Raw genomic sequence first — 14,303 nt, 5'->3', positions numbered from 1 at the left:
AATGTGTTAAGACCAAACAAACACATTTAAAACGATTAATGTGAATTCATTATGTAGCGCCCAGCAACGTTTCTGATCCGCCGACAACTGTAGTTTCAGCCCAAGCCAATAATTCAGCAATGTGTGTGTGTTTTTCTTATAGCAATACCACATCGCGCTATCTGCTGAGCACACCGAGGGAAATCGAACCCCTGATTTTAGCGTTGTAAATCCGTAGACTTACCGCTGTACTAACAGGGGGCATAATTCATCTAATTCATCAAAATGAGTTAGGCTTGTTTAATGACCTAGAATCACACGAACTTTACATGGCAACCAGTTCAATAACACCATCTCGCCAGTATATAAATTGTTGCATACAATATTTTGAATTCATTCCAACATATATACAATTTTTTGGAATGGTTGAATATCTCTTAGGGATATGACTGAAAGATAAACCATATCAACATAAAGGTCGTTTAACATAGATACCGTAGAAACAACAACAAAGACTAAAGCAGTAGAACCAAATAAATTTGCGACAGTATCCGAGGTAAATAACCCTAATGATCATGTTCTGTTTGAAGCTATCGTAGATGAAAATTTATGTATTCATTTTTAGCGGTTCAGAATGAGAGAGATCGAATCAGCTGCCGACGACCAAGTTATGATGAGGCATTGCAGCCTTCGGGTCTATCGCTTAGTGTGTTGCTTAATGCTGAAATGTATTCAAGACAAGTGAGTACTGACATATCAGTTCTATCTTCGAAATACACGTTAGTATACAGAGTTTGTTTGTTATATATTTAGTGTAGAGTTATAGATTCCAGTTTTATTTTATCTTTTTAAATTTATCATGGTAAATAGTAGATAAAACATGATAAATTAACTTACACTTTATCTTCTATTTACACATATATATTTTCAGTAATGTGGCAACGGAATTTTTTGATGTATTTGTATCGATTCGTTGTGACACAATAATTATTGTGATCACCGTATTGGATAATAGGTGCTCGTGGCACGTTTCGTTTAAATGAACAGTTTTAAATCAAGCGTATTTACTACCTTTATTGTCATGATTTTACTTACTGATTTACTATCTGTTTATCAACAACATTAGACAATAATGTTTCCAACAGAGCTGAATAATTTTACAGATTATAACTAACTTTGATATTTTAGCGCCATCTCTTATAGTATTTGGACTCAGGGATTTATCACGGTCTTTACCTTGCATTTCACTCTCCCTAGTCTCTGTTGAATTTTATTGTAATTTTAAAATATATGTATAATAGTGCGTCAAATATATTTTGTCATTTAACCAAATAAAAATTTAAAATTGGATATTATTACTGTCTCTTAAAATCTGGTCTTTTGATTTTATTGAATAATTAGATATTGTAGATAATTAACAATATATACTCTTCAAAAAAAGAAACGCAAAAGGGATATTTTTTATTTTAAAGAGAAATATATGTAATAACGTTACAAGCTTTGGGTATGTGATGTTAACGTGTTAAGGCATTGATTGTCAAACCAAAATGACAATAAAAGTTGTGCACTTTAAAAACGGAGGAAAACATCGGATTTTGCGCCAAAATGCATGCGTGTTCAATAACTTTCTTTGAGAGATCTGCATGTTCTGCAAGTGCAACATGTGCAAAATCCCTATAAAAGTGACGGGTTCTCGGTTTCCATAGATCAGTATTAAGCCACCGACACGCAATACAGTTACGCCAAGACTGACTGAAGCACAACGCAACAACGCCATTGGTCGATTAAAAGCAGACGAATCTCGATCAGATGTTGCCAGAGCTGTGAATGTCCACCCAAGCACCATCACAAGGCTATGGAATCGTCACCAACAACATGGATCAACTCGTGACCGTCCACGATCTGGCAGACGTTTTGCAGCAAACTGTGTGCAGGATGTTGACAGATTTGGTGGTGGCAGCGTCATGATGTGGGCTGCTATCGCCTACAATGCCAGAACAGACCTTTTGCACATTCAAGAGTATCTTACGGCTCAACAATACGTCGACGAGATTTTTAGGCCCCATGTGCAACCCATCATGGTGAACGTCAACAACGTTTTTCAACATGACGACACCCGTCCTCACACAGCCCGACTCACCACTGTCTTCTTGAGACACCACAACATCAACGTTCTTCCCTGGCCCTCCAGATCACCAGATTTAAACCCCATCGAACATCTTTGGGACGAGTTGGACCGACGTCTGCGACGGCGACAACCTCAACCGCAGACTCTACCTCAGCTTGCAGCAGCTTTGCAGGCTGAGTGGACAGCCATTCCACAGGATGTGATTCATCATCTCATCGCTTCCATGGGCAGGAGATGCCAAGCAGTTATTGATGCTCACGGGGGGCATACTCGTTATTGACGTTGAGTGACGTTAAACTTCAACTAGTGAGCGTGGCCTTCGCCTTTGCAGACTTTGGATGTTCAGCAGTGAAAGTGCAAAGTTTCACACATGTCATACAGAACTACCCGGAATAAACTTGTTAACAATTTGTCTCATATTTTGCCTTTTGCGTTTCCTTTTTTTGAAGAGTATATTTACTGATATTATTTACATTTGCAACGTATATATTCGTCACCGAAAACGTAAATTTAAATGTTAATAACAAATACAACTAGTGCAATCCGGTTTTTACCGTTTTTGCGAACCTCATAGTGCTTTGGCTGATGACCTTCGAAAGTATAAACGTTTTATTTGAGAGTGTCATAATTGAAAGTTACGTTGCTGTCGTAAATATTAACTAAAAAATAAAACTGACAAAGCTTAAAGCAGTAGCTAAAAGTGTTTATGGCAATTAGAGACAAAAGGTACACATACCATTTTGCTAAAATAACCGTCTTTTCGTTTGGAAGCGTTTTATATAAGTTAAATTTTAAAAAGACGTTCTTATATTTACTGTACATGGAACCCTATTCATTTGTCAAACCAAAGAACGTTAGATTAATAGTAAATAAGGCCAGTATAAGTGTTATTAATGACATATGTGTTGTGTTGTGTTGTTTAGCAGTTGGGACCCCAACAAAATGAAATAGTCCTGTCTACCAAGAAAGTAGCGACAATAGCCGATGTATGTGAATCAATGAAGCAGCAGTTGCTCATACTTGTGGAGTGGGCAAAATACATCCCGTCATTTTCAGACCTCCCCCTCGATGATCAGGTGGGTAAAACATTTAAAGACTTTATTTCGGGATAACTACGAAGCTTAATTAAACACGCATTCCCAGATACCATTCTTTAGGTAAACATCAAAAGTGATTTCGAAATGGTCTCACAACATATAACCCTATTTCAAAATGTGTTGGATAAACATTTTCATGAGAAGTGTAGGTAGTGGTTTATATCTGCTACATACATTTATGGACTACTTTTTGCTCATATGTATTAGACTAAGGTGATTAGGATTGAATCAAACAGATATTTAAAGTACATCTAACTTGAAAAAAACAAACAAACAAACACGTAGGTAATAATATATGCACATATACCACCAGCTGATAAATGTAAGTAAACTAAGGAGGTTTGGCTTGGCTTGTTTTGAATTTCGCGCAAAGCTATCTGCGCTAGCCGTCCTTAATTTAGCAATGTAAGACTAGAAGGGAGGCAGCTAGTCACCACCACCCACCGCCAACTCTTGGGGTACACTTTTACCAACTATAAATGTCATTTACCGTAACGTTATAACGCCCCCACGGCTGAAAGGGCAAGCATGTTTGGTGTGACGGGGATTCGAACCCGCGACCCTCAGATTACGAGTCAAGTGCCTTAGTCGCCTGGCCAAATTAAGTATGACTATGCTCGAAGATTCGTTTGCTACTTTTTCTTCCGAAGACAGTTTATTATATGTATTTTAAGGTTTAAAAGGCGACATTCAAGAAGTGTCTTTTGTGTGTGTGTGTCTCGTTAAAGCAAACTGTTCTACAATGTTTGAATAGTAATACTATTCATATAATAAGTTCGATCTTATGGTTTGTATAATGCCTATTACTTAAACGAAAGCTGTATTAAAACATACCTACCACCACCACAAAAACGTTGTATGTGGCAGTTTTTTCTGCTCATTTAAGTAGAGTATTATGATAAAGTACGAAAAGACACGTTTAGTTATTGCATTGCCTCAATAATATGTACTAACGACCTAGTTAATACAAGACGTGAGAGAAGTGTTACATTAGAAAAAAGAACATAAAATGTGTCAACCTTAATAATTTTAATGTTTAAAAAATGTGCACAGGTCTATTTCTCAACTCTTCCCTCTCCAAGGTGTCTGTTTTATTTATCCACAATGTTGCTAACACTGATACTTTTGTAACTTTTATAGTTGAAGGTTCATATTTATTTTTAATCAAACTCTTCCGCTGCTTTGCTACTTATTTTGTTTAATAAGTATGTTCAATAAACCAACAACTCGTATTTAAAATACTATACGGCTGTTAACCAACTTGGAACGGTGAGTGTTAAATGAAACTTTGTTTTGCTTAAGGCCGTAATAGGGAGCTTTTCCAATGCAAGCTCACTATAGGTAGTATATGAGTATCGCACGTGGTTATTGTTGTTGTTTGTTATTCAGTACAAAGCAACACAGAGGGCTATGCGTGCTCTGCCTGCCACGGGTATCAAAAGCCGATTTCTGGCAGTATAAGCCCACAGACATACCAGTTTGTCACTGGGGTCATCGCACGTGGCATAAAATAATTGTATATAAACAACTTGCGTTTTTCATTTTTATTTATAAACATGCTTACCATTCTATATAACGTACTTTCAAACTATTTTTTGTATGTCTGCGGACTTACATCGCGAGAAATCTGGTTTCGATACCAGTGGTGGACAAAGCATAGATAGCCCATGGTGTAGCTTTGTGCTTAATTTAAAACAAACAAACAAAACATTTACCTTGATTGCGTTATTTTCAATTAAATATAAGCAATATGTTACATTGATGTCATAAGTAAATTTGACAAATTAGTGCTATAGAAAGTTCGAACCCGTGTTCAGTGATATGTTCCGTATTTTCCAAAATTGGAACCTACCCTTCTTTGTAGCTCTGAACTAAAATTAAGAAATATGTTATTTTAATATACACTGCTGGCCAAAATCTTTAAGACCAATGAACATAAAGAAAAAAAATGCATTTTGCATTGTTAGATTCAACCACTTATTTGAGTAGAGCTTCGAAAGATGAAAATAAGAAAAGGAAAAATAAAAATAAAATACTTTTTTAGCATTTAATATGGAAAATGTGAACACTATGAAATTAGCCTAAATACTAGCTATGTCAAAAGTTTAAGACCATACCAAAAACAAGTCCTAAACGGGGTAGGAAATGCCCAACAAAAGGTCTCAGTAATGATTTGCACGGCCGTCATTGCGAATAACTTCAAACATTCGCTTTGGCATGGTCGAAATAAGCATTTGCAAAGGGCTGGCTGGAATGTTATTCCGAGTGGTGAAGATGGCTTTACGAAGACCATGCACTGTTTGGAATTGACATCCATTTTAGTAGACTTCCCTTGCCATCCACCCCCAAACATTTTCAATGGGGTTCAGTTCGGGCGAACACGCTGAATGGTCCAAAAGAATCACGTTATTCACCATGAAAAGTCCTTTGTCCTGCGGGCATTATGGATTGCAGCGATGTCCTGCTGAAAGATCCAGTCATTTCCACACAAGCGAGGCCCTTCAGTCAATAAGGATGCTCTCTCCAACATGCCAATGTAGCCAGCTGCTGTTTGACGCCCCTGTATAACTTGAAGCTCCATTGTTCCATGGAAAGAAAAAGCACTCCAGATCGTGATGGAACCTCCTCCACTGTGTCGTGTAGAAAATGTCTCCGGTGGGATATCCTTGTCGTGCCAGTAACGTTGGAACCCATCTGTACCATCCAGGTTAAATTTTTCTCATCAGAGAACAAATCATTCTTCCACTTTTCTACGTTCCATATTTGGTGCTTCTCAGCAAAGTTTAACCGAGCTGTTTCGTGGTGTGGAAAGAGACGTGGCCTTTGAAGACGTTTACAGTTTTTAAAGCCTTTCTCTCGTAGATGCCATCTTATTGTTCTTGAGCTGCATTCTACGTCCGTAAGGGCCTTAATCTGGTTCGATGATTGGCTGGTGTCTTGCCGGACAACTCTTCGAATCCTCCTGCTCAACGCCGGCGAAATTTTCTTGGGCCGACCACCTGAAGTTCTCCTTCCCTATCCCTCAGGGTTTTAAGAAATTTGCAACAGCAGTTTTACTACGCCCATCTCACCAGCGATGGCACGTTGAGAGAAACCTTGCTTTTGCAGCTCGGCAATTCTGCCACTGTCACCTCTTTAGCCTTTGCCATGTTTTATCACAGGAGATGTCAGTGGAGATGTTGACAACGCTAATGCTTGAACACAAATGACTAAATTTCGTTACGTGTTTACCGATTAACGCTTCGTTTCAGTGTGGTCTTAAACTTTTGACCAGCTAGTATTTAAGCTAATTTCATAGTGTTCACATTTTCCCTATTAAATGCTAAAAAAAGTATTTTATTTTTATTTTCTCCTCTTCTTATTTTCATCTTTCGAAGCTCTACTCAAATAAGTGGTTGAGTCTAACAACGCAAAATGCATATTTTTTCTTTATGTTCATTGACCTTAAGATTTTGGCCAGCAGTGTACATATGTATGTGTGTGTGTGTGTATGTGCATGTACGTGTATAATGAAAGCATATTTTCAATTACATTTTTAGTGTGATTGATCACTTTATTTAGGTGGCGCTTTTGAGAGCACACGCAGGAGAACACCTTTTACTTGGTTTAGCCAGGAGGTCTATGAACGTGAAGGATGTTTTGTTGCTGGGTAACAACTTCATCATTCCACGTCATTCCTCTGAAACCGATATTAGTAGAATAGGGTGTAGAATTATGGATGAACTTGTGACAACACTACGGGAAGTTAATGTGGATGATACTGAATTTGCCTGCTTAAAGGCCATAGTGTTTTTCGATCCTTGTAAGTGTGAATTTCTAATTCATATAATGAAATATATATATATACAGTTTATGATAATTTTCTTACTGCTTAGTATAAGTTTAATTTTTCCCTACGTTTATTTGTTTTCTGTTTAATAGCAAAGCTACACTATGGACCATCCATGGCGTGTTCACTTAAGAAAATCGAATCCCAATTTTAGTATTCCAAGCTCTTAAGTGATGAGGACGGGGCATATTTTTTAACGAGTCGTTACTTTCAGAGCTTACTAAATTTGCCTGACCCTTCATAAACGAAACCAGTAACAATCAACCACGCAACATTGAGACTTATGAATAGTTTAAGAATTTAATAGTGTAATCAAGTTTTTCTTTATAAACTTTTACAAATGAATTTACCGTGAACGTTTCAGTTTTAGATTTTATCAATCGCGTGAGTAAAAAGTAAAGAATTTTAAGATATATCAGAAGCATCAAGTTTTCAGTTTTCCAACGATCTAGCTTTTACATTTTTACTCCAAAATTTATTTGAATACACAATGTTTTAATCATACAGTTTTAAAAGTTTGAAATCTAACATAAGAATGGACAAAACAATAAAAACAGTTTAAACTGGAGAACCATACTTTTCATTTGTTTGAAACATTATTTAAGAATGATTTAACCTTTTTGTTTTACCACATTTTAGTACTATAATTTATTCTAAAACTATTTGCATCATAAAAACCTTCAATTTTTTGAGTGTTTTCTAATATGTGGTCTTTTCAAAATATTTGTTATTCAACTTTTTCTTGTTAGATTTATAGAAATGTTTAAAGTCTTATTTTACTCTTGCTTATAGATGCTAAAGGTCTGAGTGACTGTATGAGGATTAAGATGCTTCGTTGTCAAGTCCAGACCAGTCTCGAAGATTATATAAATGACCGACAATATAACTCCAGGGGTCGCTTTGGAGAGATCCTATTGACAATCCCTCCACTTCAAAGTATCACATGGCAAATGATTGAACAAATTCAGATTGCAAAGATATTAGGAATGGCTAAAATTGACAATCTTTTACAAGAAATGTTGTTAGGAGGTATGACATCCCAAATGCTTTATCCTGCTAGTACAGGTAACAGTCATTTTTGCTGTGGCTATTTGTGAATCACATCTTTTCTTGCTTTTGTAACTGTGCACAGAGCAGGTGGTTAAGGCACTCGACTCGTAATCTGAGGGTCGCGGGTTCAACACCCCGTTGCACCATACATACTCGCCCTTTCAGCCTGGGGGCGTTATAATGTAACAATCAATCCCACTATTCATTGGTAAAAGAGTATCTCAAGAGTTGGCGGTGGACGGTGATGACGAGCTGCCTTCCCTGTAGTCTTACACTAAGTTATAACGGCTAGCGCAGATAGCCCTCGTGTAACTTTGTGCGAAATTCAAACCAAACTGTACACAGACTTGATATATTGTGCACTTATGATTCTTAACAAATGTAAATTTTAAAGATATTGAGTGGAAAATTAAAGGAAAACTCATAAATCAAGGTTCAAGTAGCCAAACCAACCATGAAGTATAAATGATGTTTATCATTTTACATTGAAGCCTTATAATCTTACATGTTAACACTTCTACCTTCTATTATATTTTACTTTTTTGTATCTTTCAAACATGACAGTATCACATCCGGACAACAGCTTCCTGTTGCACTTATCACCCAACTTATTTTATTACTAATTGACGCAACATACATTACTCAACATTTGTCTGAACACACTTATGTATTTTAAGGCTACAAATATTTTACTAAAACAATTTATATAACATCTTAGCGTTCTTTACAGCTTAAAATAATTAGAATTTGATTCAATTACTGATAGTCAGGGGACTGGTGTTCTCTTTCCACGAAAGATATAATGAAAAACTTTGAAATGCAAAGTTAGTATTTGAGGTAATACGATTGCATTTTTAAAATTCAAATGAAGTCTTTTTTTTTAACTGAAAGAAAATTTTTTGGATAGTATTTTGAAACTTGAGTCGTGGAATGGTTTGCCAAGTGATGTTGTAAGTACTAGTTGTTTGAATTTATGCGTCATGAGATATATACTAGAAAATGAAGAGTACTTTTTTTTTAATTCAGTGGTTGGTGAATGGAATCTGTCCATACTGTACAGAGTTGTTTAAAACTACATAATAATGTGATACTGTTTAGCTTTAACTAAACATTTTGCAGACAGTTAATTCAGGAAAACCATTTCTCATAATATTTTTGTTTGCATATTATCATGTATTACAATCAGTGCTCACTAGATGGCACTGAAATTGCTGTTTGTGCTGATCTCCATTGCATTCATTCAGAATTATGTATCGCTTAAATAATAGATGAAGTATAAACCTAGATATGCGACATTTATTAAGTATACTATGCACAGAAATGAAATAACAGCTTTACAAAAAACACTGATGCAGAATTAGGCTTAGTATAAATTAAAGTTGTTGTTTTTTACATTTTTGAGTCCCTGCCATAGGATAGTTCTCCACTTCAAACTCTAGGGAACAGTTACGCCTCACTGTGTCTTTGAACAATTCATACATATTAATTCTTATAACATCAAAATGTTATTATTTAATGAAACACTCAACGTTTTGTTTTGCAGCTTCTTCAGGAGTCTTCATCAAAGCAGAAACCACAACTGACATTACAAAGTTTCGAGTACACCATTATGTACTACAGAAATTAGATAATGTGTACACGTTTTCTATTTAGGCTTAGTAAACTTGCCACATGTGCCTAACTTCATTATAATTTTAATTTACAAACTACACTTTTGTTAATTACTGAAGTTATTTTGTTTAATGCGTACATAATGTTTTATAGACTATTCTAATAATATTTAATTCAAAACTGAGTGCAATAAGTATCTGTCATTAATAACATTCTTCAGATATTTTGTTCTCAAAATCCTTATTCATTGACTGTTACATAGGTAAAGCATCAAATGCTAGAACAGTAAAAAAAACAAACTGTTCATACACAATTGATAGAAACTTTCGCTAATTGAAGATTCATAATTACAAAATAGAGGAAAACAAGAAATGTACCAAATACATATTTATTCAGGACTGGTTTTGCCAGTAAAGTTAGCATCATAATTGTTTAATCATTTCAGTATGCTTGAGTCTGCGAGTCCAACCTGACCAGGTGATAATGTGCTTCACATGCAATCTAAGCATCGCAGGTTCAAATCTCCCACCTACCATACATGCTTGCTCTTTCAGCCATGGGTGCATTATAATGTGATGGTCCATCCCACAACTCATTGGTAAAAGAGTAGTGACGATTTGGTGGTGGGTGGTGATGACTAGCTGCCTTCCCTCTAGTCTTGCACTGCTAAATTACAGATGGCAAGCACAGAATAGTCCTTATGGATATTTGTGTGAAATTTGAAACAATGTTTCTGATATAAAATGTACCAGCTTTGCCCAAAATTCATAATAAGTCATAATGTGTTTGTGGCTTTAATGTTTGCTATCTAGTGCCAAGGATGAAACCTTTCAGGTAATTTCGGTTTTCTTGTCTTAAAAAATGTATACTCAAAACTCTTAATTCTGCAATACAATTTCATTGTTTAAAGTTCATTACAATTCTTGCCATTATATGTGTACATTAATCTCAGCAGGATTCAGAAGACTTGTGTACTGGTTCACACCAGAGTTTACAGATTTATCAGTAAGTTAAAGAAAACATGCTTGCAATAATCACAATATCAAATGTGTTCCAGTTTTACAGCATCATTCTCAGGATTATCACAAATAATGAGAAATGTTAAGACATTTCAGAAATATAGCACCATCATTAAAATTATAATAAATTCATATTTTAAAAACGTTCTGTGTTTTTTCATCTATATCCATATAGGTGCCACTGGAGAACAAACAAGTCCAATGGGTCCACCCACAACAGGTCTTTCCTTACCATCAGCTCCCTCAACTTCTCTCCACCATTCAGTACTGCAGAACCCAATTGCACATCTTACCAACAGCCAGAGTAACCACCTAACCAATGGTCACCCTGAAACTCCAATTCCATCACCTCCAGATACTTATAAGGTTCATCAGCCACTTGGTAGTCAGCCCTTTAAGAGAGAGATGCTCGAGACTGACCCATCCTACTAGCTTGTTCACCAAGTAGCATTTCCAACATGTGAAGTATCTAAACTTGCCATCTGGTGCTCCTACATAACTTCATTTATCAACCGTTATTTTATGCCAGTGATCATTAGTTAGTACAGTACACATGGATTAACCCTCCTAGTAGTGGTTAAAATAAAACTGAAACTGGTAATGGAAACCAGTCCGAATTAACTGAAAAAAATATTTTTTATCAATGAAAATCAACTGGTGATATAATTTTCATATTTACATTACTGAAAAAAACAACTCATTGAAACAAATGTTGAATACACCTTTTAACTTTACTTTTTTTCTTTATAATGTCTTACATGAGAAATACTAAACATTCAAAATGCAGTAACATAAGGAGGCTAGATTAGGTTATGGTAAGGTTACTACATTTTTTCACTTAAACAAATGTTGCAATCAGGTGCTAGACCTAAATGACAAAACTATATTTACTGTGCAGTTATCTACAGCAGCTAAATACAGATATCTGATCTTGATCACAAAACCATTTAACTTGCAGTTATCTACAGCAGCTAAGTACAGATATCTCATCTTGATCACAAAACTATTTACCTTGCAGTTATCTACAGCAGCTAAGTACAGATACAGATATCTGATTTTGATCACAAAACCATTTACCTTGCAGTTATCTACAGCAGCTAAATACAGATATCTGATCTTGATCACAAAACTATTTACCTTGCAGTTATCTACAGCAGCTAAATACAGATATCTCATCTTGATCACAAAACTATTTACCTTGCAGTTATCTACAGCAGCTAAGTACAGATACAGATATCTGATTTTGATCACAAAACCATTTACCTTGCAGTTATCTACAGCAGCTAAATACAGATATCTGATCTTGATCACAAAACTATTTACCTTGCAGTTATCTACAGCAGCTAAATACAGATATCTCATCTTGATCACAAAACCCTTTACCTTGCAGTTATCTACAGCAGCTAAATACAGATATCTCATCTGGATCACAAAACTATTTACCTTGCAGTTATCTACAGCAGCTAAATACAGATATCTCATCTTGATCACAAAACCCTTTACCTTGCAGTTATCTACAGCAGCTAAATACAGATATCTCATCTGGATCACAAAACCCTTTACCTTGCAGTTATCTACAGCAGCTAAATACAGATATCTCATCTGGATCACAAAACTATTTACCTTGCAGTTATCTACAGCAGCTAAATACAGATATCTCATCTGGATCACAAAACCCTTTACCTTGCAGTTATCTACAGCAGCTAAATACAGATATCTCATCTGGATCACAAAACTATTTACCTTGCAGTTATCTACAGCAGCTAAATACAGATATCTCATCTGGATCACAAAACTATTTACCTTGCAGTTATCTACAGCAGCTAAATACAGATATCTGATCTTGATCACAAAACCCTTTACTATGCTGTAAGCTACAACATCTCCATTAAAAACTTGAATGAAATGGTTTTACAAATATATATACTGTGATCCTTAACAATGAGCCAAGTTATGTGCTACTGCTGGCAGTAAGAATTATATATACATGTTGTTTGTGTTTTTTTTCCCCCCATAAGGTATGTAGATTATTAAAATGGGTAGAGTATTTTGTTTTTAAAAAGTTTGACTTAAAGTAGTGTATATATTAAAAAAAATTGCAAGGTGTAAACTATTTTGTGAAATTGTGCCTTAATATTACAAGACCTGTTGATCTCAGTGCTATAGACAAATTATACAATTCTTAAAATAGTTTAACAGTACTTGTTAAAGTGACAGCAAAAGATGTTTACATTATTAGCATACATCAGTTGCATTTATTATGAATAAAAAACAGGTTATCAGATACAAACTAAAAACTTGTGTTAGCTATGAATATTGTCAACAGGTGTTAACAGCAATAGACAAACACACTATATTACTGCTTTTATAATTTAGTTACTTCTATAATACTAGTTTAAATAACTAAAATTAGAAAGAAATTACAAATTCCAGAAGGAAAAAAAAAAACACCTTAAGGTTTTTAATAATGCACTGATTTTACTAAAATTCATAGTTAAGATGTCAAAGCATTTAGCACAGTATATACCAGTGTCAGTTTAAACAGAAATTAGGTTGTGCACTGATCAAAATATACACACGGAATGACAACAGTTTTGTACATTTAACTTTTGATACACAGCATGTTAATCCAAGTTTGAGTTCACAGAGAATTAAAATTGGTTTGAGACTGATATGAAAATAAGTTGAAAGTGTAAGGAATTCACTTCTGGTCTAACAGATCTGCTACAGTAAAAATAGTTTGTACCCAGACCATTAATGTTTTGTTTTTTTAAATTTAAAACAAAAGAATGCTGTAAGATAAAAAGTGGATTGTTTGACTTCCAACACTACACCAATATTACATATATTATAATCACTTAAAGTACTTAATTACTAGAATTCTTTAAAAACTGAAATGTCTTCTCTCTCTCTCTCTCCATTGATTAAAAACCAACCAGAGAATAGATGGATTAATTCAGTTGTTATTTCTGTTGAGTAATCAGACCAGAGGTCTGGCGAGTCTTTATATAAATGGTAGTAATAAGTCAATGGTGCTTGCAAGTAGATTAGGTTCAGTGCCAGCTGGGTGAGTGAAAGTCTAGTCTGAAGACTAGAGGTTGATATATAATCTCAGGTGTCTTAGATATTTGTGTTGTGAACAAAATGACAGGACTGAGATATGGAAAAAATTATCTCAAATATACCAAAACATTTTTAGTATGTGATTTACTAATTTTTCATTTGTGATTTTTTTTTTTAATTTCGTTTTCATGATTAATTTCTTTAAAATATGAACTACTTTTATTGAAGGGTTAATGCAATATAATATAAGTGTCAGTGCCTTGGCTTACTCATTATATTACTAATTTTGTATCCACAAAATGTGTTATCATGGTGATGTATCAACCACATACAAGAGAAAAAGTCTACTGAAAATTTTATGAACTGAATCATTTCATGAAGTTAGAACTTAACATTTTGTTTTGTGCTTTTTTTTTTTGTTATAATCCAACCCATGTCTACAAAGTTTGTGCCAAAACCCATTCTTTCCATTTGGCATGTATTGATTACACTGTACATAAATAAAACTATTTTGATTAAATGTAGTC

General features: G+C 34.9%; 1 protein-coding gene across 4 annotated transcripts in view; it reads left to right on the top strand.

The window, feature by feature from the left end:
* The window catches only part of LOC143251035 (hepatocyte nuclear factor 4-gamma-like), a 79,072-nt gene extending 64,776 nt beyond the window's left edge, over positions 1 to 14,296 (top strand). For 2 of the 4 annotated variants that reach the window (XM_076502326.1, XM_076502323.1), the window contains exons 3-7: positions 605 to 720; positions 3,031 to 3,183; positions 6,766 to 7,006; positions 7,826 to 8,098; positions 10,889 to 14,296. In XM_076502326.1, coding sequence (XP_076358441.1) covers positions 605 to 720; positions 3,031 to 3,183; positions 6,766 to 7,006; positions 7,826 to 8,098; positions 10,889 to 11,145 — 1,040 coding nt within the window. In that variant the 3' untranslated portion in view covers positions 11,146 to 14,296. The remainder of the gene's footprint in view (positions 1 to 604; positions 721 to 3,030; positions 3,184 to 6,765; positions 7,007 to 7,825; positions 8,099 to 10,888) is intronic. The other 2 variants (XM_076502324.1, XM_076502325.1) reach the window with 2 other exon arrangements.
* The last annotated feature ends 7 nt before the right edge of the window (positions 14,297 to 14,303 follow it).

This window comes from Tachypleus tridentatus, chromosome 5, assembly GCF_004210375.1.
Source record: "Tachypleus tridentatus isolate NWPU-2018 chromosome 5, ASM421037v1, whole genome shotgun sequence".
Classification (NCBI taxonomy): domain Eukaryota; kingdom Metazoa; phylum Arthropoda; class Merostomata; order Xiphosura; family Limulidae; genus Tachypleus; species Tachypleus tridentatus.
This window is presented reverse-complemented; position numbering and strand designations above follow the sequence as displayed.